Below are 26,457 nucleotides of genomic sequence, written 5' to 3'. Positions count from 1 at the left end.
CTCCTGGTCGTCGCCGTATTCGAGATCCTTTTCGCCGTCTCCACGTCAATATGCCGACCCGCCCCGTTACTCGCCTCGCCGTATGCCTCCTACCTCTGATGTGTCCGTCGATGACAGTTGTCCTGCCCGCTCGCCGTCACCTCAGCGCCGTGGGTCTCCATCGCCCCAGCCACGCCGCTATTCGTCTACGACCAGTTATAAACTAACTCCCCCCTCCTCCCCCCCCCAACACACCCCGGACGGAAAACTAGACCATGCAGCTGCTCGAAGTAGCGCTGAATTATCTTCGTCGTGTCGAAATCCTCCATTGACCCTCCCAACGAACCACAACTTGATGCTCACGTCGACGGTGTCCCTTTGGCGGCGCTGACATTGGAGCCCAGGTATCCATGATGAGTTGCAACATCCGTCGTCGCCTTATGGAGGTTCTCACGCTTACTACTGCACGAGCCGTACGCGTGGCCGATGGCAGCACTGTTGATGTCACTGGGATGCGTACTTCCCGTATGGGCATCGCCGACCGCCACGTTCCTGTTCTTTTGTAGCGTAAAGCTACACTACGCGGGTTGGAGCCGAGCTTCGCGTGCTTGTGCGCCTGCCATACTGCGCATGCGCGAGAGCCGCGTGACGTAACGAGAGGCGCAACCGCGTCGCCCTCGCAGCCGCCGCGGCTGCAGCCAGCCAACACCGGCGTGCGTTGAGCCAGCGCGCGCGCCTCGCCGCCGCCGACTGCGGAGCATTCCAGAGGTGTGACTTTATCCCTGCTGCTGTTTATGATGTACATGGTAATATATTGTTTACGATGTACGTGGAAGTAATAGTGGGTTTAATATCTCATACAAACAGGCGGGTACAGTACTAGAGCAGCAGCTCCCAGGTTTATTTTATGCGGACGACATTATGTTGCTAACTAACAAGCAAAGTGATTTGCAACGTCTGGCTAATATCTCTGAAGAGGAAGGCAACAAATTAGGTTTGAAATTTAGTGTTACAAAATCAGGTGTTATGGTATTTAATGAAAACAGTGAACAGACAGTGGCGATACAGGGCCAGGAAATACCTCGGGTAACAGAATATAAACACTTTGGTATATCGATAAACGAAGGCAATAGATGTAAGGAAACACAGAACAAAACAACAACAGTGAAGTGGAAGAGAAATTGAACCATAATGAAGCACAGAGAGCTATGCGGTTTCAATAGGTACGAGGTCCTCCGAGGTATGTGGAAAGGTGTAATGGTTCCAGGATTTACTTTTAGAAATGCGGTTGTTTGCTATAAATCAATCACAGGACTCAATCAATCAGGACTCGACGGGAACCAGAGGTCAGTGGCTCGCCTCGCATTGGGCGCTCACGGGAATACTACAAATGAAGCTGTGCAGGGTGATATGGGCGTGACTAGTTTTGAAGTGTGGGAAGGTCGCAGTAATTGAGTATGAAGAACGGCTGAGGAATATGGAAGAAAGTAAATGGGCTGGGAGAGCGTTCAGGTATCTGTACAGGAAAAAGATTGATTCACAGTGGAGGAAAATAACTAGGAAGCGTACCAGCAAGTATGCGGCCTGTAGGGTGGGCAACACAGCAACAAAGAAGGTCAAGCGGAAAGTCAGAGAGGCTGAAATAATCTCATGGGTGGCGGCAGTGGAAGAGAAACCTGCCATGAGTTACTATTTAAGAGAAAAGAACAAAATCAGGAAAGAAACCATTTATCATAACTCAAAGGGAAGCTCATTACTTTTCGAAGCGAGATCGGAATGCCTTAGAACACGCACCTGTAAAGCGAGATATAAGAAGGAAGAGGAAGCATGTGATTGCTGTGGTAAAGCAAGGGAAATTATGGAGCCTGTTTTATGGGAATGTGAAAACGTCTACCCAGCGCTCCATTTAGGCACCACTGGCCTCCTTGAAGCCCTTGGGTTCAGTGGGAGCAGTGGTAAACATGTCCGCAATGGGCATTAGTAAGAGGCGATCGGAGGATTGGTGGAAGAAAAGTAGGGAAACGACAAAAGACGGAGACGTACAAACCACAGTTCGCAATACGGGATCAGAAAATTTGGGTGTGGTAGTTCATAGCGTTCTTTTTTTCCTTTGTTATTGTTTAAGCTAGGTATGAAATTAGGCAGTATAATTGCAAGAGCTTGGTGTCGCAACCCACCAGCCGGTTCCAAAGGGGACGCGCATAACATCCATCCATCCATCCACATCGCAGTCTCCGCGCCGGTCCGGTCTGCGCCCAGTGCTGCATTTACGATTGCGGCACGGCGCGGCAATCCGCATGCGCGAACAGGGCGCACCGTGCGTATAAATGCGTGGGAGGGACGGTTGCTGCAGCGCGCTCGACATGGAGGTTAAGGAGAGTCTAGCCACTGCCAGTTGGCGCAAAATACTGGAAAACCTAAATTATTCATTTCAATTCATTGCAATTATTCATGCCCCGATTTCCTTCACTCATCCCGCTGTGCGCGCCCCGCGCCGTTCACACCCACTTAATATTGTTCCTTTCCAGTCTTTTGTAAATTGTTTCAAGTATCCATTTTTTCCAAGCACTGTTGAAATTTGGAACAACCTAGCTGGTTCCTTGCGGGAAGAACCTAATGAAGAGTTTTTGAAAGAATTGTGTAACCACATTTTCCATATACGTTTCAAATTCATTGTATGTTGTTTTGATCTTGTGTCTGGTGTATCCACTCCTGCTATGTCTCATGTATTGAGACAGCAGTATCTGTAAATAAATAAATAAATTTAGACACCGAGCTTGTCGCTTGGCAGTTGGCCGTCGAGCGTCGAAAGAACGAGCGTGTCAAGGGAAAACGTGCGGTCGAGAAACCGGAGCAACGCGAAAAACGCCTAGCGAGAAGACGTCGCCAAGAAGCTCAACGCCGTGCTATGGCCTCCCAACAACAGAGGCAGGATCAAGAGAGTGTCACAGATGATCCCAAGATTCATCGGTGCACTGGACATGCTATGAAACTCGGTGAAAGTGCGAGTGCATCTACACTCTTCCTCTCGGACTTTTTGAACAATCCGTTTGGCCACATTTGTGAGCAAGGCCATAGCAGGATAAGCTAAGGTTAGCAAGCAAGGCAAGAGATTATCCAAGCTTAACCGTACCTTTACGCTACGTATATCCTGGCATAGCGGAGCTAAGCCATTGCCAATTTTTTTACAGTGCTGACCAATTGTCCCAATGACCTAATCCTTGGACTCGACTTTCTTACGGCGCATTCAGCTTTGATCCGCTGTTCTGCCGGTACCCTTTGCTTCGAACTTCCTGTACTCGCGCATATTCGTGCCGAGCTGCCGAAAAACTTTAGTACGGCAGCCTTCGTCCGCCTGCCGCCGAAAGCTTTGATTTTCGTCGATGGGGTATCATCTTTTCCTGTGCCCGATGGTGACTGTGTCGCCACACCTGTTCCTGGTGTGCTTTTGATGCGCAATATCACTGTGCTTCACTCCGTCGTCACCGTCGCCCATAACCGGACATGCCCACCCCCCCTTCCCTTCGTCAATTTTAGCCTGACAAAGGAAGTTATACCCCAAGGAATATCGGTTGCAACGCTGCGTGTATAGGAGATGACCACGTCACGACGTTTTCAGTAGACGTCGGCTCAGATTCTTCACCATGTCCACAGGATGCTATTTGCCCTGAAGCAACACTTCGTCGCATGATTTCTGCGGACCTATTGCCAGAACAAGCATCAGCTCTGTGTCGCCTTCTGGTTTCCTACCACGACAACGTCGACCTCAATAAACGCCAATTTCGCCAGACTTCAATTTTTAGGCATCACATAAATACTGGTGAGGCCAGCCTTATTCATAGCCGGCCATATCGTGTTTCTGCTTCAAAGCGTAAGGTTATTCATGATAAATTGACCAAGATGCTTGCCAAAGTAATCGTTGAACCTTCGTCGAGCCCTTGGGCGTCGCCCGTGGTGCTTGTTAAAAAGAAAGATGGCACATGGCGTTTCTGCGTAGATGATCGATATCTAAACCGCATGGCCTTTCATTTAGTAAACTACAAAATATTGTTAAAGAAATTGCATTGCTATAGTATTCGTGGACAAGCCTTAACGCTTGACTCTTATCTATCAAACAGACAGCAGGTCGTTCAGTTAAGCGACTCTATTTCCGGAATGAAACCTTTGCTGCGTGGAGTGCCCTAGGGCAGTGTTCTAGGTCCACTATTATGTGACACCTATCTTAATGACATTGTAAATATTAATTGCGAGGCCAAATACATAATACATGCTGATGATACCAGCATACCTCTCCAGGGTATGATATTGACGAGCTTATAAGAACTTGTGATCACACAATGAAAACGCTAGAGAGATGGTCAGGAGCAAATGCTATGCGTATTACCGAAAATAAAAGAAAATCTGTTGTATTCCGATGGAGGCACGACGCTCTTTTCGGCACAAACTCACGCGTCTTCATGTACCAGGTGCTGCTCGGATTCTTCGCTGTCGTGGTGAACGTCGACTGGGTGGTAGAACATGGCTTCACCAAACCTTAGCCAGAGGCTGCTGGAACTGATCTGCAATCATCTGCCCGTGTATTACACGGCCCGCAAGATTATTTGCAGGAAATCGTGTACGATCTCCCACACACCAAAATAGAATCTGCGCATCGGGGCACCTTTCCGGTTGCGCTGCACGCTGGCCATATAAAGGACCAGCCAAGCCAGAGCGACTGGTGCACGACGCTCGTTACGGCAAAAACTCACGCTTCTCCATGTACCAGGTCACTTACCTAAGTGGAACTGAGTTTGATCGCTCCAGCAATGTTATGCTTTTAAGAGTGTCGTTTAAGGTGGAACGCTAGTGAAAACGTCTTTAAAAACGGTTGCAGACTAAAAGGCACTTCTTACAGCATCTCTGAAGATTTCAGCCGAGCCGTACAAGAAAAAAGACGTCAGCTTTGGAATTATGCGAAGGAAAAAAGAGAAAACACAGAAAATCGTGTTGGCTTGAGTTATGATAAATTGATCATCAATGGGCAAACGTTTGTCTGGGATAGTGATATGCGGATGCCAGTTCAACTTCAGGCGCATGCGCGACTGGAGAGGCGAATGACGCATCCGGAATTCCGTTCCTCTGAAAGATAACCCAGCACGTTGCTCGCAGCATGAGTGGCTCTCTGTCCTGCTTGTAAATTGTCGCAGCATACAGAACAAAGTCGATAACTTCATGTCTTTAGTAGCCACTTTTAAACCTCAGATCGTGATGAGCCCCGAACCATGGTTAGACAAGAGTGTATATCTAATGCATAAATTTTTCCCGACCTGTTTTACTGTCTATCGGAAAGATAGGCATGGACATGGCGGGGGAGTATTCATTTTGATATCAAATACATTGTGAAGTACACAAATTTTATTTGAAAACAATTCTGAGTCTGCCTGGTGCCTTGTGAAATGACCTAACGGAAACACCGTAGTGTACGGGACATTCTACCTCCAACCCGGCAGCAGCGACTCATTCGGATTGCTGTCTGAGATGCTATCTCTTGTGCCTAATAGCGTATTTCTAGGGGGGGATTTCAGTTTGCCAGACTTCAACTGGAATGCTGGATTTGCGGCTGGAAATAGGTTCCCTATTTACACAGACTGCGAAGAACTGCTCCGAATAAATGGATTGCAGCAGTACGTACTGGAACCTACGCGAGAAAACGCAATTTTAGACTTAGTACTTTGCAATGAGCCGAACATAATATCAAAAGTTGCTGTTTGCCCAGGTATTAGTGACGACAGGGCAGTTGTCATAGAACTTAACATACAGCGAGTACGGATGGCGCAAATTCCACAAAGAAAAGTGTACTGCTACGACAGAGGAGACTGTGCCGCTATCAGGACCGAACTTGAAAGTTTCTTTCCTACTTTCCAGTATCTGTCAAACGCACCCTGCGCGTTAACTTTGTGGTCAGCATTTCGGGACAAAAAATTTGAACTAGTCGAAATTCATGTTCCATGCAGGTACCTGCAGCAACGAAAAAAACAAAAACCTTGGTTTAACGTAAACTTATAAGGAAAGCAATTTAATTTTGATTATGGGGTTCTGCGTGCCAAAACCACTTTCTGATTATGAGGCACGCCGTAGTGGAGGACTCCGGAAAGTTTGACCACCTGGGGTTATTTAACGTGCACCTAAATATAAGCACACGGGTGTTTTCGCCCCCATCGAAATATGGTCGCCGTGGCCGGGATTCGATCCCGCGACCTCGTGCTCAGCAGCCCAGCACCATAGCCACTGAGCAACCACGGTGGGCAAGGAAAGCAAGATGAACGTATAAAACGTTTTCTGCCGACACCACTCTGGCAAATCAGAAACGCTTGCAAGAGATAAATAATCTATTAAAAGGAACAATTAAATCTGCCAAAGATACCTTCTTTGTTAAATTAAACAAGGACTTGAGAGAAAACCCAAAATATTATTGGAAATGTGTAAAACAATATCGAAAAGAAGACATATCAATACCAGCTTAAACTATTGACGGCAAAACCATGACGTCAGACTCTCAGAGGGCGGAATGCTTCAACCAGTACTACCAATCTGTGTTTTCGCTAGTATCTGCTGGAGAGACTTGTGTTTTGAACAACGCCAATCACGGCGATGTGATGCCAGACGCTGAATTTGATGTCAGTGGCGTCGATACTTTATTACAGCATTTAAATGACACAAAAGCAATTGGACCTGATGCAATATCCCCAGTGGTCCTTACAGAGTGTCATAGCATCATTTCTCCGTAGTTAATGATCATTTATAAGCTTTCCTTCGAAACAGGCCTCATTTCCCAAGATTGGAAAATGGCAAGCGTGACACCAGTTTTTAAATCGGGCGATAGAAAACTCAGAGAAAAATATAGGCCGATTTCACTAACGGCGATATGTTGCAAAATAATCCAACAGATTTTTATAGTAACATATCTGCATTCCTTGACTCAAACGCTTTCTTTACAGCTTCCCAGCATGGATTCCGAAAAGGTTATTCCTGCAACACACAATTAATAGAATTCAAGCACTTCTTATCTAAAGCCATTGATAGCAATAGTCAGGTAGACGCGGTTTTTATTGATTTTCAAAACGCTTTTGATATTGTGTCCCATAAGCTCTTAGATGTAAAGCTTGATGCATTATATATAAACTAAAACGCTCAAAATTGGATAGGAAACTACCTAAACGGAAGAACCCAGTCTGTCGTCCTAAACAACGCCGAATCTTCACCAATGACTATTTCTTTGGGCGTTCCTCAGGGAAGCGTACTGGGCCCCTTGTTATTTTTCAATCTACATAAATGACATAGTCGAACTAATTACATCACTCATAAAACTATTGGCTGATGACTGTGTGATTTACAGAGAAATTACCACTGAAGGCGACATAGATACATTGCAAACAGATTTAGATAAGGTAGTGCCAAATCTGGTGTTAAAAATGGAACATGAATTTAAATATAAAAAAGTGCAGAAGCGTAAGTTTTTCCAGAAAATTATCGAAATTTCAGCACCGATATTTTGTTATCTTATTTTTATTTATTGAATACTGCGGGCACGTGGTCCCAGCAGGAGCGCGACATATGGTACATACAAAGAAAATTAGATTGACAAAACAAACAGAACAATGAAAAACAAGATTAGGAAGTGGATTCAATTTATACAATTCCAATTGGTTACAGTTCGAGGAAAAAAAAAACCTATATATGTTTGTTCTTGCAAAGTAAGGTGTTAATGCATCATGTCTGCGGTGGCGTGTAGTTCTGGTCGATAACTGCGATAAATGTTCAGATGGGTCAAGGGATAAATTGTTAGTGTGAAGTAGTTTAAGGAATTCCAGTCTCTGTTTTTTTCTTCTAAGTTCGAGTGGTTCAAGGTTGTTAATTTTCACAAGTTCGGTGGGGGAATCAGCCCCCCCCCCCATCTGGAAAATTTGTTAAATATAAATCTGACCGCTTTTCTCTGAATTCTCTCTAGACTATTGATATTAGTTTTTGTGTATGGATCCCAAACTGTGCAACCATATTCGAGCTTAGGTCTAATTAGAGGGATGTAGCATAGCATTTTAACGTTAGGTGGGGCTTTCTTAAGTTTGTGTCTCAGCAGGCATAGTTTTCTGAAGGCTGAAGCGCAAGTGTTAGTTATGTGATCATTCCATGATAGTGAATCGTTAAGGGTCACTCCTAGGTATTTATAGCTAGTGATTCATGAAGAGGTGATCGACCTAACTTATATGTATAAAGCAGGGGTGGTTTCTTATGTGTCATATGCAGTAGTACGCTTTTATCTGTGTTTAGTGTCATTCCCCAGCACCCCACACCACGCAAGAATATTATTTAAACTACAACATAAACTAGTTTGACCATGGAGAGAAACAATATCTTTAAAGAGCACACAATCATCGGCAAATAAGCGAATCTGTACACCACGTTCAACCGTGTTAACAATATCATTATTATATAGAACAAAAAGAAGAGGACCGAGCACACTGCCCTGGGGAACACCCGATGTGACCGGAAGGCAGCCCGATTTTTCGCCATTTATGTCAACGAATTGTTTCCGGTTAGACAAATAAGCAGAAATCCAAGAGATAAACATCTGAGGGATTCCTGCATTTTCAAGTTTTAGGATTAATTTATCATGAGGGACCGTTGATATAACATCAATGGCACGCTTATCGACATACAGTCGGAACACAAGTACTTGGAGTCTATTTTAGCGAATCACTCCCTTGGCATAAACAGATTTACACTGTCACGGCAAAAGATAATAGGATGTTGCATTTTATTCGCAGAAATATTAAACAGGCAACACGCGAAGTTGGAAGAGGAAGAGGACGCCGAGTAGGTCGGACGCGCTCCGATCGGCTCCTGCTTTTTCTCGATCTCTTGGAGGTTTATGAAGTGGTGGCCCGTGAACATTGCGTGCATTATTTCAGTGAAGTTCAACCGAACACGTGGAACACGTTTTTTGGAGGTGGGTGGAGTTTCTGAACATCTATCGCCGATCTTGTGCCGACCACGCCTGACTGAGTGCTAACCCTAACGCTAAACGCAACGGCGCCGGTCTCGACGAGACGCTGGGCTGCTGCCGCTGGCCTGCGTTAGCCTGTAGGCGCTAGTTCACCGCTTTTTGTGCGATGGAGAGTGAAGACGATGGGGACGATTTAGCCCCCGAAGGTTTTGGGAAAGATTCTGGCTGGATAACGGTCGCCAAACGGCGCGTTTACAAGAACGCTTCCGGGCGTCTTGGCACAAACTCGTCCGCGGCCCACCCTGACGGCCAAGATACGCTGCCGGACCGAAATAGATATAAAGAAGCTAAAAGCAAGATTATTCGGGGCAGCAAGATGCCACCACTACCAAAGGACGAAATGAAGATTGTGGTCAGACCCAGAGGCGGACTGAGTATTACTAAGGCTGGCCCAACAGTGGGCGCAGAAGCCATATGTGCTGCAACTTGTATCAGTACGACGGAAAGAGAATGGGACACTATGTGCCCCAATCCGATGCAAGAAGTGATGGTGATCAGCACATCTAGTCACGAACACGCGGTTCGTTACGCCGCTGTGGAGAACATTACAGTCGCCGGGAAGCAGCATGAGGTGAGCGCGTATGTTGCTGCGCCGCACGCCACTTGCAAGGGGGTAATTCGGCGCATCGCAATCGAGGACGGACCTGAGGTCATTGACAGGAAGATCGTCAACCGGAGAAATCCACTCGCGTTCGGTGCCAAACGAATCAAGAATACTGGAACTGTGGTGGTGTTATTCGAGGGATATAAGGTCCCAAATTACGTTGCGTATGGGGGCGCTCTGATCAGGTGCACGCTTTACCACAAACAGATGGATGTTTGTTACACCTGCGGACGCCTTCGACACCCCTCCGATGTCTGCCCGTCACCAGAGGAAGTGGTATGCAGGGGTTGTGGAGCAACCAATCCCGATGAACAACACAGCTGCGATCCAAAATGCAAGTTATGCGGCGAGGCCCACCTGACCGCAGCTAAGAAATGCAAGAAACGCTTCGAGACGCCGTACGTAGTTCGACGCAGAAGAGGAGAACGCGCTCGCAACGCTGAGCGCGAGGAAAGAAGCAAGCCATCCCCACCCTTGAAGGATGAGCAACACTTTCCAGCTATCTCCGGTGAAAGGCACCCACGCTCTCAAGAAACGGACTCATCTGCCCCATCCGGCACCCGAGGCCGTTCCCAATCCAGAGGGCGATCCAGATCCCGTGGGTGCTCCATATCCCGGGGGCTCTCCAGATCCAGAGGACGGACAGCGTCTAGAGGGATGAGAACACGCATCAATTCCGGAAGCCGCATTAGGCCCGACAGCCGCACCAGGTCCATTTCCAGACCCAGAGGGCACCAGACAGGACCAATTCCTGGATCGTCGAGACCAACCACCTGGGCTGACATTATCCGTGGAGGACAGGCAGAGGTGAGGTCGGGGGAATCCTCAGAGCATGCGACAGGAATCGCGCATAAAATAGCACAACTTGAACGCGAGAATGCGAATATGAGGGAGGTTATGAAAAAGCTTACGTCCGAAATCGCGGAGATCAAACACGCGAGAGGAACGCTTCCTCCGCCTGCGTCCGCTCCGTTGGAAACACCCCAACCTATGGAGGTTCCTATAGCGGAGGGCGAACAAGATGAGGCGAGACCCTCTAAAAAACGAGCAGTGGCTTGTGAGCAGGATAGTCTTCCGGGACGCGCAAGGTCAGAAATTCACGAAATGTTTTCAGCGCTAAGTGACAGCGTAAGGCAACTGGCGGAGAAGGTCTCCCAGATACAAAGCGAGATGGCCTTTCAAGCTGAAAGTACGAACAAACGTGTGTCCAAAATAGAATCGTTCCTAGAGAACGTAATGTTGCCAATCCCTGGTCCTAGCGTGAATGTCGTACCACATACTGCCATTGGGTCCCCCATAACTGGGGACAATTCATCCGCAGAATATGGGGACAAAAGTAGACAGCAACAAGATGGCGGGCTCGAATGAATCTTTTCGCATTTGGCAAAGGAGCTGCAGGGGCTTTCTTAAGAAGAAAGCGCCTCTGCAGCAGTACATTCGCAGCAATTCCGAAAAACCACATGTAATCCTTATTTAAGAAACCTTATGTGCTGAAGTCAATTTGTCGGGATATTAATCGATTCTTGGTCAAACTGGGAGGAGAGGTGTATGCACCCCTGTAAGTCGTAAGCTCACATATATCGCTCACGACCTGGGGATGGCCACCTGTAAGGCAGAGCATGTGATGATAGAAATCATACCAGGCCGATTGAGACGCCAGAGCGTTTTCATTCTTAACGTGTATAGTAGCCCCAATGACCTTCGCCAGCGTTTCAAAGCGCTTCTAAGGAAGGCAATCAACCTCGCCGGGACTAATCCTTTGGTGATAGCCGGGGACTTCAATGCCCCGCACTACGCGTGGGGCTACATGTACAACACGGTCAAGGGAAAGGAGTTATGGCAGAATGCTACAGACTTGGACCTTACGCTCGTCACTGATAAGTCTTTTCCGACCAGAATGGGAACATCTTCGTGCAGGGACTCGACTCCGGATTTAGCGTTCGTCAAGAATTTGTCAAAGGCGCAATGGACTAACACTGCTGTTCATCTTGGCAGCGATAAGTATATCCTCGCTACACACTTTCCAACAACACCTAAGAGGCCGAAGGAGTTCTTCACGGATTGGGACAAGTTCGGCAAGATAAGGAATGAGCGCCAACCTCCAACCACCAGACTGAGCCTTGAACAGTGGATGGACCAGATCAGGGAAGATATCAAGAGTAACACTCACAAAATATGCACGGACCTTCCCATGGAAAAGATGGATAGTCGCCTAGCCCATCTACTAGACGCTAAGCAGTCACTCCTCAATCGATGGAAGGGCCAACGGGTAAATCGCAGACTACGCAAAAAGATTGCTGAACTCGATAGAACCACAGAGGTGTACTGCCACACCCTCTCAAAGCAACAATGGGACGAGGTGTGCAACTCAGTTGATGGTCAAATGCGGAATGGTCGAAACTGGAATCTTTTAAAGCATCTTCTGGACGACACCAACACAAGGTCCAACCAGCAGCATGTGATGGCGAAGCTCCTGCATACAGCCACACGAACCAAGACCACGGAGGAAGTCCTGCGGAGCCTGGTGGAGAAGTACCTCCCTGTTGGTCCCCGGCAAGGGACATCGGTCGCCTACGCAGACTACCTTGCGCCACCCAACTCCGAGCTGGATGCAGACATCAGCACGGAAGAGGTTAGGAGGGCGCTGCATGAGCTTAATAGCAAGTCTGCTCCTGGTCCCGACGGCATCACAAATGGGACCCTCCGTAACCTGGACGATCACTCGATAGAATACCTGACAGAAGTCATCAACGAGACATAGAAAGAAGGCAAGGTCCCGGAAGCATTGAAGCGGGCACTTACAGTACTGATCCCCAAACCTGGCAAATCATCAAGCCTGGACAACTTACGACCAATATCGCTCACATCCTGCGTAGGCAAGGTCGCGGAACATGTCATACTCAAGAGGCTCACGCGGTTCATCGAACACAAGGAACTCTACCCCCCCCCCCCACGATGATTGGTTTCAGGGCAGGTCTGTCCACACAGGATGCCATGAAGCTCATAAAGAGTCAGAAAATCGACAATGACACGCGGGACACTCGGGCCATCCTTGGATTAGATTTGGAGAAGGCTTTCGATAAGATAGCTCATCAATTTATACTCCAATCGATATCCGAGCTTGGTCTGGGCGTAAGATTCCATTGTTACGTCAGGTCATTTTTGCACCGAAGAAGAGCGACTCTCCGCGCAGGAGACATGATCGCGGAAGAGGTGGAGCTTGGAACAAGGGGCACTCCACAGGGCTCGGTGATCTCGCCCACTTTGTTTAACCTGACCATGATCGGGCTTTCCAGAACACTCTCACGAGTCGAGGGCATCAGGCATACCTTCTATGCGGATGACATTACCATTTGGTGTGTTGGAGGAAGTGACGGACAGGTTGAGAGTGCGTTACAGGAGGCCATCGAGGTCACGGAGGGCTATCTTCGACCCACGGGATTAAACTGTTCGGCTGAGAAGTCAGAGCTTTTACTCTACCGCCCCTTAAGGAGAGGTCGTAAGCCCATGGGCTGGAGACCACTGTCTGACAGCACCATTTGTCTTCGCACGGGCAAGGGAGACAAGATTCCTAGGTTGACGCAATAAGAATACTCGGCATGGTAGTCGAATCTACTGGCTCTAACGCGCAAACGATAATCAAGCTCGCGACCAAGACGAACAACGCAGCACGTCTCATCCGAAAGGTGGCTAACCGCCATCATGGCCTTAAAGAAGACAATCTGTTACGGTTGATTAACGCCTTTGTGCTTTGCCACTTTGCCTACCTGGCGGCTATGCACAGATGGCAAAGAGCAGAGAGGAACAAACTCAACACGTTGCTCAGGAAAATAACTAAGCGAGCCCTGGGTATACCGATCTTCACCAACACCAATCGCCTCCTCCAGCTACGTGTGCATAACACACTGGAGGAGATTGCAGAGGCTCAGGAAAGAGCGCAACTTGCCAGACTCTCCACGACCGCCGCCGGTAGGAGGATATTACAAGAGCTCGGCAACCCACCATCTGCAGAAGCACCAAGAAAATGCCAGTTACCACGGGACATACGAGATTTGATCTCCGTATCGCCGATACCAAGAAATGTACACCCTGAATATAACAAGGGTAGAAGGAAAGCAAGAGCTTCAACCATACTCAAACAGATCCAGACAGAGGGGCGTAGAGCCTGCTTTGTTGACGCGGCCGCATATCGGAAGGGGTGCTCCTTTTCTGCAGTAGTGGTGGATTCCAAACAGCGACTCACGAACTGTGCATCTGTACGAACCGGAGATCCGGCGATAGCCGAGCAGGTGGCCATTGCCTTGACGATGCTTGATGACAGCGGCGACGTCATCTACAGTGACTCACGGTTGGCCATTTGGGCATTTCAGTGCGGAGTGATCTCAGAACAGGCTTTTGGGCTGCTTCATAAGGCAGGTCCGGATAGAATCAAGTATCACTTGCTTACTTGGTTCCCAGCCCACGTTGGGCACATGGCGGGTGTCCCCACGAACCTCAATGAGACGGCCCACGCTGCCGCGCGCGCACTGACTGACCGCGCTTGCGCTGTAACGGCCGAAGAGAGAGTTACGCATGGTAGGGACGCGCCTGCCACTTATAACGAACTTCTTAAACACTTCTATCGCTCGCGGCGAGAATACCCTCCTCATCACCCCAAGCTCACTAGGCCTCAGGCACTGACATTCAGACTGTTGCAGACAGAAACCTATCCGAACCTGTTCGCGTTACATGCGATATATCCAGAGATTTACACTGATGACGCGTGCCCTGCTTGCGGGGATAGATCAACACTTTCGCACATGCTCTGGGGATGTATCTCTACAGCAAGCCCTGACCTCAGCTCAGCTAGGTGGGAGGCGGCCCTCCGCAACCCACTCCTGGCTGAGCAACGTTGGGCTGTCCAGCAGACCCACGATGCGGCTGGCAGGCTAGGCCTGTCGGTCCCGACGTGGGAGCGGCCCGCGACGTGCTAATACGCGTTCTGCAGGACTGTAAAATAAAAGTTACTCAATCAATCAATCAATCAATCAATCAACACGCGAAGTTAAAGAAACATTATACTTCTTACATGTCAGAACAATACTTGATTATGCTTGTGTAATATGGGATCCCGATCAAGATTACCTCATTCGTAGGCTGGAAAAACTACAGAACCAAACACTAAAGTTTGTTTGCAATAATTACCGCCCGTACTCTAGCGTTTCCGAAATGAAGGCCACTTTAGGATGGGATCGACTACATAAGCGTAGGCTGAAGTTAAGGCTCAAACTATTGCTCCGAATATATAACAGACAGAGAGGTATTAATCGCTATAACTATCTCCTGGAACCAGGTTACATATCGAATTGCTGTGATAAAAACAAAAAGATATCAGCCTATAACTGCAGAACAAACACTTTTTACTAATCTTCTTTCCCCAAATCAATTATGCAACGGAACAGTTTATCAAATGATATAGTAAATGTGTCAAATTCTACCCTGTAACGGCACTCTTGTCAAACAAATGTATGTGTTATATATCTTGAAACCTGTTTTTTCACATTACTTGTATGCCTTTTTCTAAAAGCGATTGCAGTGCTTCTGTTTGTGAGTATATCTGTCCAAAAGCTTTTCTATATTACTGGTTATATTTGGTTCCTCCCTACATAATGCCTTTATGGCAATGTAGGTACTCTCTAAATAAATAAAAACGTAAAATTATTCCACCAGGAAGACATAGTACTGAGTACTCGCACTATTAAAAGAGTTGACACTTTTAAATGTCTGGGCATATTTTTTTCCGCGAATATGGGCTGGGATAACTACGTAAGACATATCCTGCAAAAATTAGCTCAGGTGACAGGTGTTACTCGTTGGCTCCGATACTTACTTCCAAAAGGAATCAAGCTTTTGCTCTATCACTCGCTCTTTAGCACTCGTTTAAATTATTGCCAACTAGTATGGGGCACAATGACGGTCACTAATCTTAATCAAATATACTTGGTTCATAAAAAATGTATTAAGCATATTTTCAATGCGAATTCTGCGGCATCTACTAATGTTTTATTCTGCAGTTCAGGAATATTTAAACTACGCCATACAATTATACGTTAGGCAGGAAATTCAAATTAGAAACTCGTAAAAACATAACAAATTTGCGTGTTTTGGACAATTTAAGAATTAGGCATTGGAATTATACCACGCGTCATGAAGAAAATTGGGAAGTAGAGACAGGACGATTTAACTCCAGAAAAGAGCACTTGTCTCACACCCTTCCCTCCCTTCTGAATCACTATGAGCTGAACAATTTTGACTTGTTTGAATGTTCCTATCAGGATATGCGCAAGTTATATACAGTGATGTATAGCTCTGAGATTTCTACTACTTAACACTTCTTTTATTACAAACCTTGTCTAATTTATGGAATCCATTATCGTATCGAATTGTTTCATCTGGTTGTATGCAACTGTTTGTAACAAGTTGATTTCTGCACTGTTTCTTTCCCTCTAGTTTCAATGTATTTAATCTAGACATTTGCAATTTGATAGCATTTCACATATTCATTTTTTTAAAAGAAACTGTTGGTATTTATTTTATGAAGATTGCAAAAACTGCTTTAACTTTTCTGCATTAATTTCACATTTCCATACCTTAGTGTTTGCCTTATAGTACTATGCTGCCTGTTCCAATTTTTGATTTATTGAACGGTAGTGCTGTTACCGCTCCGAAATGTTTCTATGGGGCTGTGACCTAGTCAAGCTATTCTGACAAACAGCTATTTGTCACAGTCCTTTCTGTATTTTTGACAGAATGAAAATAAACTTGATTGATGATTAACTACCAAGAAAGACATCTACCTCTTGCCTCGCATTGACGACGCCCTCGATCGTATCCACGGTGCCAACTACTTTTCATCAATAGACCTTCGGTCTGGTTATTAGCAAATTTCTGTGGATGGAAAGGACCAAGAGAAGACCGCGTTCGTCACCCCTGATGGTCTATATCAATTCAACGTTATGCCATTCGGTCTATCCAACGTCCCAGCAACGTTCGAACGTATGATGGACTCTTTCCTTCAAGGGTTCAAATGGTCAACATGCTTCTGCTACCAAGACGACGTTCTCGTAATTTCGCCTACGTTTGAGGCACGCCTTGAGCGCTTGTCAGCTGTTCTTCAAGTCTTCCGCGAGGCTGGGCTACAACCAAATTCATCCAAGTGTCACTTCAGTCGTCGGAAGGTTACAATACTGGGCCACCTCGTCGACGCTTGCGGTATTCAACCAGACCCGGAGAAAATTCGTGCTGTCACGTCTCTTCCTATACCTCAGTCTGTCAAAGACGTTTGAAGTTTTGTGTTTTTTAGGACTCCGTTCCTACTTCCGACGCTTTGTTAAACTTGGTTAATACAAGTTGGCGGGCTATTTCGTTGGCGCTGTCTCTGTGTATCTGTTTCTTTCTACATTCTCGTTCAGTCACGCTTATACACTCCATCACGGCTTCGTTAAAGACTTCGCAGCGAATGCCCGACCAATTACTGATCTTCTAAAGAAGTACGTACAGTTTACACGGGGCCCCGCTCAAACTGCCGCGTTTGCCCACCTCACCAACATTCTCACCAATCCACCTATGCTAGCCCTCTTTGACCCGTCTTCTACAGAGGTGCGTACTGATGCCAGTGGTCACGGTATCGGTGCCGCCTTAGCCCAGCGCCAATAGGTTCAAGATCGTGTTATCGCCTACGCTAGCCGCCTCTTCACAGAAGCGGAGCGCAACCATTCGATTACAGATCGTGAATGCCTGGCTCTCGTCTGGGCGGTTTCCAAATTCCGCCCGTACTTGTATGGCACGCACTTCTCGGTAATCACGGACCACATCATGCTCTGCTGGCTTTCCTCATTGAAAGATCCTACCGGCCAGCTTGGTTGCTGGGCTCTGCGGCTCTAAGAATATTCCTATGCAGTAGTACACCAGTCGGGCTGATTACTTCAAGACACAGACTGTTTATCACGCTATTCAGTGGAGGAACCATCCGCGGCCCCTGACCCCGATGCCTATGTTTGCGTTTTCTCCGTTTCTCAGCTGCTATAAGCTGCCGATGAGCAACGACCTGATGCCACCTTGCGCACCATCGTCGATGGCTTGGAATCTTCACCTTCTGATTCGTCCCTTCATCTGTTTGTTCTCCTGGATGGTCTCACAATGTCAGACCCGACGGTCCTGCCCTGCTGCTCATCATTATGAAGAACCTCCGGTCAGCTACTGCAGGTCACCTTGGCGTCTCCCGCACCTACGGCCGGATTCGCCGACGCTTCGTTTGGCCCGGCCTTGCCCGCTCCGTGCGGAAATACGTTTGCGGCGTATTAGAAATGCCAGCGCCGAAAAACACCATCGACGCTCCCTGCCGGATGCCTTCAACCACTCGACATTCCTTCGGAGCCATTCTCTTCCGTTATCTTGGTCTTACGTGGCCCTTTCCCTCTGTCTACGTCTGACAACAAGTGGGCCGCTGTGGCGACAGATTAGGCCACGCGCTACGCCATCACCAGAGCGCTTCAAACAAGCTGCGCCACAGGTGTCGCCAATTTTCTTTTAGGCGACGTGATTCTGCCGCATGGTGCTCCACTCGAACTGCTCACAGACCATGTTCGGACATTTCCTTTTAAGTTCATCGCCGACATCCTGCAGTCCTGCTCAACCAAGCACAAGCTAACTACGTCTTACCATCCACAGACTAATGGTCTCACGGAGCGTCTGAATCGCACCCTAACAGACATGCCTGCAATGTAAGTCTCAGCCTACCATACTCATTGGAACCTTCCCCTACCATATGTCAGTGTTGCATATAATTCTTCGCGTCAGGACACTGCCGGTCATTCCCCGTTCTTTCTGTTGTTCGGCCGAGAACCCACATTGCCACTGGACGCATCCCTTCCATCCGCCACAGCAGGGACCAGCGAGCATGCACTCGACGCCATCACCGTGGCAGTCCAAGCACGCGAAATTGCCCGCGCTCGCCTCCTGACCTCCCAAGAGAAGCAGCGTTTGTACGACCGCCCACACAGAGCCGTCCATTTTTCGCATGGATATCTGGTACTCCTGTGGTCCCCGACTCGTCACGCTGGCCTGTCAGAAAAACTCCCTGTTTGGTACACAGGCCCATATCGAGTGCTGCGTGCCGTGACTCCAGTTACGTACGAAATCGCCCCAGTCAGTACCAGTGCCTGATCTGCCCCGAATTACACTGACGTTGTGCATGTCGCACGCCTCAAACCATATTACTCGCCTGTTATCACCGGTATTTCTGCCACCGGGGAGGATGATACATGCATATTGCGTGTTTCTTGTGGACGATGGAAGCGGGCGCCCCGACAAAGACGACGAACGCTCTCTGGCTCTCGAGCTGTCGGCTGAACTTGCCAGCGCTGCAGTTATCCTTTGTAAATATATTTTGTAAATAGTCTCTCTTAATCCTTCGTTCGCGTAATAATATTAAGCGTTAATGCTCCTATTAAGAGTGTCAAAGTGGAAAAAAGTGCATCTGTGAGAAGATAGGAACTAGGTGTCGTGGTAAAGGCATAGAGGGGATAGGGGAAACGTTTAGAAGAGTGTATATGTGTATATGCACTCTGTCACTAGCGCCAGAATGCATGCCACCATTCTTGTCGCGCACGCAATCTAATTACGCAGTAGATCGATGAGAACTTTAAAAACAGACAGAACCACTGACGGATGTCTTCCCCGTATCACTGTCAGTTGCACTTCGTTTCTCGAAGAGGTGGGACGTACGTCGTGTGAGTTGTAAACGACATTTTCATTGTGGTTAAGAGGCTTCAAATTATCAACCAGTGAACTAAATGAAGTTCGGCGTAATGCTAACGCGTTTTGGTCACGGTTACTGCTAAATGCTTCTTTTATGCTTCTATGCTAAATACTGCTAATAGCTGAATGCTTCTTTTTTTATGGTTGAGAAAAAGTTTTCATAACGACTATCATAAGCGACTCCTACTAACCATCCCAGAAAACAAGCTTAGCCTGGAATTTATTTATTTATTTTACAATACTGCCGCTCTCAGCCGAGAGCCTAGCAGACGGGCATGAACATTTCTTTTCCCGACATAAATACATGTGCGAGTTACACAAAGAATGAAAAAGCAACAATATTCAACAAAAATACAAAAGATAAGGTAGATAAGCTATACAACAGAACACTAAAAAAAAATGCATTTAGGACTTACGTAATCACCAACCGTAATTAACTTCTATATTACGGTGACATATGATGGGGTATCCAAAAGCTTTATTTCAAATAAAAAAGAAACAGACAATAGTCACTTGCATTGATCAAAGTTAGTTCTTCTCCACGTAGTCTCCTTGCAGAGTCAAACATTTTTGTCAGCGTTTCTTCACCTGTTTTAAGCCCTCCTTGTTCAAGTCCCCCGCTTTGGTCGGAAACAACTGCTCCATTTGGAAAATGACATCCTCTCCGTCTTCAAATTGGCGACCACAAAGTGGTGATTTCATATCGGGAAACAGGAACGGGTCGCTTGGCGCAAGATTAGGTGAAGAAGATGGATGCCGCAAAAGTTGCCCGCCTCACCTTTTTTGCATAAGAAATTACACACCCTAATTGTCAGCCACTTATAGCAAGATGGTCGCTCTTCTATTATTACTGCGGTGGTCAAATTGGTCGCGGTGTACGTTAGTCTCCTGCAAGTATGCACTGAGGTATGGCATAGCTAATCTGACGTCTCATCGCCTAATGACAATGAATTAATATTTCATTCTATGGCAAGGCTTAATTTTACTCTCAGTCGCCAATCTGCCGGACTGCGTATAGTCATTCTCATATTATCATAAATTATTTATAGGTATAGTTATTAAGCATGAAATGCTCTTAGCTCCCCTTTTTGGCGACCTTCAAGTGACTTTGAGCCAAAAAAAATTAAGCCAGAGCTATTCGGGCAATTAGACAAGGACATCCCGGCACCGTTGCCAGAACAAAAGGAAATCATCTGGGCAACCAGTCAAAACGTAAGAAAATGCGGTCTCTGGACCCCAACCCTCTGTAAAGGACCGCATTACGTAGGCTCGTTACTGCCCAAACAAGTTAGAAAAAATTTTGCTTCCGAGTCTTTCCTAATGTTTGTTCACAATGTCACTCAATCTGTAGCTTCTAGCACGCTGAAGATTTATTTGTTATTTCCAAAAGGCAAATGCAGTGCACGATACACTCGAATGTCATTTTTTGGCTCTGAGGCGGGATGCTCTTTTTCGACGCCCGCGGTTCGCGGGTTCCGTGTCCCCCGGGGCGATGGCGCCACGCTGCGGCAGCGACCGGCGCGCCACGGACGCTCGCGAGGAGCAATGGTCGTAATTATTCCAACCAACCTACTTTGCTGGTATTCATTTCACGCTTGCATCTACTGTCGATTACGGGAGATACAGCATTGTTTTAGGCTAATTTCCTGCCAAATTTTCCCACTCACGTTTTTCGACTTGTGGTGACAAAATAACAATTGATTTGGCGCTCTATGGCCTGTAGCTCGTGCGCTATAAAATTGCATCTTACTTCCGCGGTCATCCCTGTATCCTCCTGGAATAAAATTTTACATGTCTTGCGGGAAATGCCTGCGGTCCTTTTTCTAGTGAATGACGAGGCACAAATAACTATAGCACATGTACACTGCTCACGAGTGAATCATGTTAGATCTCGATCTAACGAAACCCGATTTTACCAAGTTCCCGTTCTAACTAAGAACTTCACCTTCCCCGGCAGGTACACACAAGGTTCAGTGTTATGATCAACCCAAATTAACGAAAGAAACTGGGCCGAACTTGATTTAAGCAAGCTTTTTCTGAAATAAGTGAGTAAAAAAGCTGTGATTTCTTCCTAATTTTGACACACACACGTTCTCCTTCGAGCATGCGCTGTAAGGCTATCGCGCTAAAATATCTAGGCGCCATGGTCGCAACCCTATCTTTATTTTGGCGAGGCTGCAAGCTGTGCCTATGCACGGAACAGCGGCCTCAACACCACCTCGGTAGGGGTGGTGGTATTGCTTCTTTATTTCATGGTTTATGCGACAGATGGCTGGATAAGCGACAAATACAATGCCGCGGTAGCCTTTGCGGGTCGCTACGTTATAATTTTCTGTTGGGAAGGAACAAAAAATTTCTTTGTCGATATTACGAACGTCCTCATTGAACGAAATAATTCGAGCGTGGTCATGACTTCGTTAAATTGAGTTTCAACTGTAATTCTAATACTTTCGAAAGCATAAAACATCACCTTGAGAACAAGAGTGGCTTTACACACCAGCTGAAAATATAAAAAGGCGAAGCTTTAGTGTCCATTACATGTATCAAGGATATCATGCATGCATTAGTAGCAGTAACTAAAAAAAAGCCGATCCTTCTGAAAATAATTCATGCTACAAATGGTGTGCATATGCATCTGCGCTCGCGGCTGTAAGCAAAAGGTAAAAAATAAAGCGTCCATTAGAATGCGTCCTTGTGCGCTTTGCGGGCACTTGAGCTACTGATACTAGAAAAGTGTCTCAGGAGGAAACAATGAATCACATAAACGTTTAGGAATGTTCGGTTGTTTCAATCGCGCACTCACCATCCGTCGTAGGTCCCGAGTAGAGGAACGTGTGCGTGTGGCCGCCGACGACGAGGCTGACCTCGGGCACTCGCTCGCATATCTCCACGTCCCGAGGCACACCCGAGTGGCCCATGGCGATGATCACGTGCACGCCTTCCTCGCGCCGCAACCTCTGCGCCTCCCGCCGGATGCACTCCACTTCGTCCGTGAAGCGAACCCTCCCTGCACAACCATACCACGTGGGGGCCACCATGTACGCTACTGCAACCTGCCCGCACTACGACTTGCTGAAAGATGACGGCGCTTATTGCTGCAAGGTTCTCACTTCACAGCAACTGTCCGTCATTGGCCTACGTTCGCAATTACTCTTGTGAACCGCTGTAGCAGCGAGATCATCGAGACATTGGGATTACATGAAGAAACAGTGCTCCTTAGATGGAGCGAATTCCGGCAAAAAAAAAAGGGATCGCGAGTGAGCGAGTGGAAGCGAAAATTTAAGCTACAAGCGAATGTTCGGCGCACAGCATTCGCAAAAGAGAGAAAAGCGCCCCTAAAACATTCAGAAACCGTGTAAGCTCCAACTAAACATTCGCAAACGGCCCTTAGGAATGAAGACGGTTAAACTCTACGAAGGACGATGTGCAGCAGTACCTCACAGACGTTATTAGTACTTATCGACGAGTGTTGCGTACAAGCTAAGTACCTGAATCTCTTTCTTGCCGAGTACAAAGTGTTTATCTAAGTGTCTTTGGCCAACACTCAATGGCAGGAAAGAAGCGTCATTTGTTCCTTTGAAGCAGAAACACGAGATGAATAAGTTTGGAATGCGACTCACCGTTCTTAAAAGCAAGGTCCGAGGAAAAAGGTCGATGGAAGATACCCAGATGCACCGGTGTCACACATTTGAGGCAAAGCTAATAAAATGTACACCATAGTGGCTCACATATGATGAGAGTTGCCTATAGAAATTGCAAACGAAGCCTTAGGCGGCCTCGGGTGAAGCCCACTTACGGTTTCCTGCCTAGGGTTCTCCCCCTATTGCTGAAAAAATTTCCGCGAAATATTTTTCTTTGTGTTGATTATGCTTATTATGGATGTGTTTTCGCATTTAGATTGAAAATAAACATTTTTAGGGGTATTTATATGTCATCTCCTTGGAATGTTAGGGATAACTCCGGCACGAATAAAAGCGTAGTTCAGAGTGAAACAGATCTGGCAACAACAGAGAAGCCCGAGATTTAGCATAGAAACATTTTACTGAAAAAACGATGAGCAAAACGAGAACAAGGTGAAAGCAGGAGCCAACGTTTCGACAGGTGGACTTGTCTTCTTCAAGGCGACATATGTTTTCCTCGCTACAGTATATATAGGTGGGGTTCTTCTGAAGGGGAGAGGGCGTAAGGTGGGTGGGCGCGACAACGAGCGAAGGTGTGTTAGCGCGTCGAATTTAGCCTAAAGCAGTGCTGTGCACAAGGCCAGGGACACAACCGTCTGTCAATTGCGTGTCAACGCCCGTGTGTCAGCTGGCGTGTCGACGGCGTGCACAGCAGCCCTCCAGCACCTGTTTCGATGGTGGTCGTGAGTTGTCGTGTCTCTGAAAGAGATAATAGAAGGAGCAGCAGAAACCGGTGCTCGCGAAAAACAATTGTGAAAAGCTATGAATAAATCAACAAAAGAAAAAAAACAGAAAGAACAAGAAGAAAAAGGGGAAAAGGAAGAAGTTTTGTTGCCTATAGCTTGAAATTTAGAATAGGGAATAGATTCTAAAGCTCCCTTTGAAACGTTTATGCCTATTGGTTGCAATGTCTTGAACTTATGGATGAGGTACGATTCTCTGTATTTCCTTTCTCGTTCAGAAAGGAAATTTGACTAAGATGTAGAGTTCATCAAAGTTATGACCTGGTTGGTTGAAATGCTCGGCGACCGCTTTGGGAGAAAGCTGAGCTAGTTGGTCAGGATTCATTATGCAAAAGAAGCGTGCAGACAGGACACAGGGCGTGAGGCGTGCTGACAGGACACGAGAGAGGAGAAATGGACAACACGAACGCTGACTATCAACTGAAGGAAGCACTGAGGCGAAAAGAAGAAAGAAGACACAAAACTCATCTGCGCAAGCTCTGGAATGATATCACCACGTGTTAGTCGGGTGCATGTGCCAGTCTACGTGAGAGATAGCTGTGAAGGCACTTAATCTCTTCCTTATGTAAAGTAATCGAAGGCCGACTCACGCACGCACTTCCACCTTTACACATATGCCATGCCTCTACCATAAGACGCGTATCTTCATTCTTGTGCCTGTACAATATCGCGCATTCATCTAACGTTAATCTAAACCTTTATTAATGATTTACAATTTAACATTGATGTTTTACTAAGACCTTTTGCTGACGACTGTGTGATGTACAGTACTGTAAATACAGTTGATGATCAGATTAAATTAAATTTACACCAGCAAAGAATAGTTTAATGGTGTAACGACTGGCAGATGGAGTTAAACTTTAAGAAGTCTGTGTTCATGTCATTAACTAGAAAGGAAAATGTTCTTCATAACAATTATCAAATCAACGGTTATATGCTTGAAAGAGTCGATCAGTATAAATACCTAGGCATAACATTTACATCAGATCTACGATGGAATACCCACATTGCAAATGTCATTTCCAAAGCTTTTAAAACACTATGGTACCTGCGATGCACTATGCACAGTGCTACTCCGGATGTAAAGTGCCTCGCTTACAGAACCCTAGTCAGACGGATAATCGAATGTGCTAAAGTAATATGGAATGCTCACACAGCAACTAATTCTCACAAGCTAGATAGGATTCAGCGACTCGCTGTAAGCTTTATCTTTAATAAATACCGCCGAAACCATTCTTCAACAGATCTGTGCCTACAAGCCCAACTACCTATGCTAGAAACCCGAACCAGATATGAAAGACTAAAAACGCTTTACCTCATTATCAATAATTATCTTAAAATAAATAAATCAGATTACTTTGATATCAAAGCTAATGAAACATCAAGGCGACGTCATTGTAAGTTTATCGCATCACCGACTATATAAAACAATTGTTTCAAGTTTAGTTATTTTCCCCGAACTTGTAGAGACTGGAACTCTCTTCCAGATTCTGCAGTTCGGTCGACATCATTAGCGGAATTGCTACGCCACTTAGAAAATTTCATCTAGCACAGGGCGATGAGGTCAGATTGCTGCTGCATAAGATGGCTGTTGTTCTGATTTCTGAATGACGCAGTTTTGTTTTGTTTGTGTGTCTGTATTTCACGATATGATTTATTGACTAATGTATAACTATGGTTTTCAATATGTTCTGCACTACTTATTTTGCTCTTCAGTTTCGTTTTGTCTTTTCCACTCCTATTACAGCCCCTGAAGGAGGCTGAGAGTATTAATAAATGAAATGAAATGAACTCTGGCGCGCAGTTACAATCTTGGCAATGCAGGAAAAGATTAGAAGGCGATCCACCGGTTAACGACCTTTTATGTTGCATAAGCCTCTGATTCACACACCGTCCCGTTTGCCCTACGTAGAACTGGCCACAGCTAAAGGGAACTGCATAAACCACTCCCATACGACAGTCAGTAAAACTCTTGTTCTTATTGTGCTTCACAGGACAAATATCTGTTATTTTTTTTGCCTTTTACCTGCTCCTTTTTCCTCTGCACGGCAGCGCATATCTTGCCTACCTTCTTGTCCACTTCTCTTGTGTCCTGGCTGCACGTCTCAGCTTTTTTGCATAATGAAGTTCTTTAGCTACGTCCGCGCAATGTCCGTTTAGTCTGATTAAACGGACATTGGAGCGCGCGAAGTCCGATCCCCTCGCGAGTGGATGCCGCTCTTGCTGCCACGCGCGCTCGCTGGCTTCTTACGCGCCAAGAACGATGTGTGATGTTATTGGGTGCAGGATCACTCCAGAATGAGGCGAAAGCAGCACGCAGAAGCACAAACACACATCAGACTTGTATTGACGCACATAACATATAGAAAACGGCACACACACGCGACAGTTCCCCAATATACCTCAGACGACATGCAGCTATATGTATGTATCGGTCAATTATAATCGGCCTACAGTTCAGGCGGAAGCGTGTGTCGCCGTGTCGGAGACCTCGTGGAACCGATGTCGGCCAGCGAGGTCGGACAGCAGTGTCGGCCAGCACGGTCGGACAGCCGTGTCGGACGGCCGGGTGGGACGGCCGGGTCGGACAGCAGGGTCGGACAGCAGCGT

General features: G+C 46.6%; 1 protein-coding gene across 3 annotated transcripts in view; it reads right to left on the bottom strand.

Moving 5' to 3' along the window:
* Positions 1-26,457, bottom strand: part of LOC142584592 (protein 5NUC-like) — a 761,070-nt gene that overhangs the window by 381,590 nt on the left and 353,023 nt on the right. For 2 of the 3 annotated variants that reach the window (XM_075694708.1, XM_075694710.1), the window contains exon 4: positions 22,228-22,431. The exons of the other annotated variant lie outside the window; for it this stretch is intronic. In XM_075694708.1, coding sequence (XP_075550823.1) covers positions 22,228-22,431 — 204 coding nt within the window. The remainder of the gene's footprint in view (positions 1-22,227; positions 22,432-26,457) is intronic. 3 annotated transcript variants of the gene reach the window in all.

The sequence above is a fragment of the Dermacentor variabilis genome, chromosome 6, assembly GCF_050947875.1.
Source record: "Dermacentor variabilis isolate Ectoservices chromosome 6, ASM5094787v1, whole genome shotgun sequence".
Classification (NCBI taxonomy): Eukaryota; Metazoa; Arthropoda; class Arachnida; order Ixodida; family Ixodidae; genus Dermacentor; species Dermacentor variabilis.
Note: the sequence above shows the minus strand (reverse complement) of the source record. Positions and strands in the feature narration are given on the sequence as shown.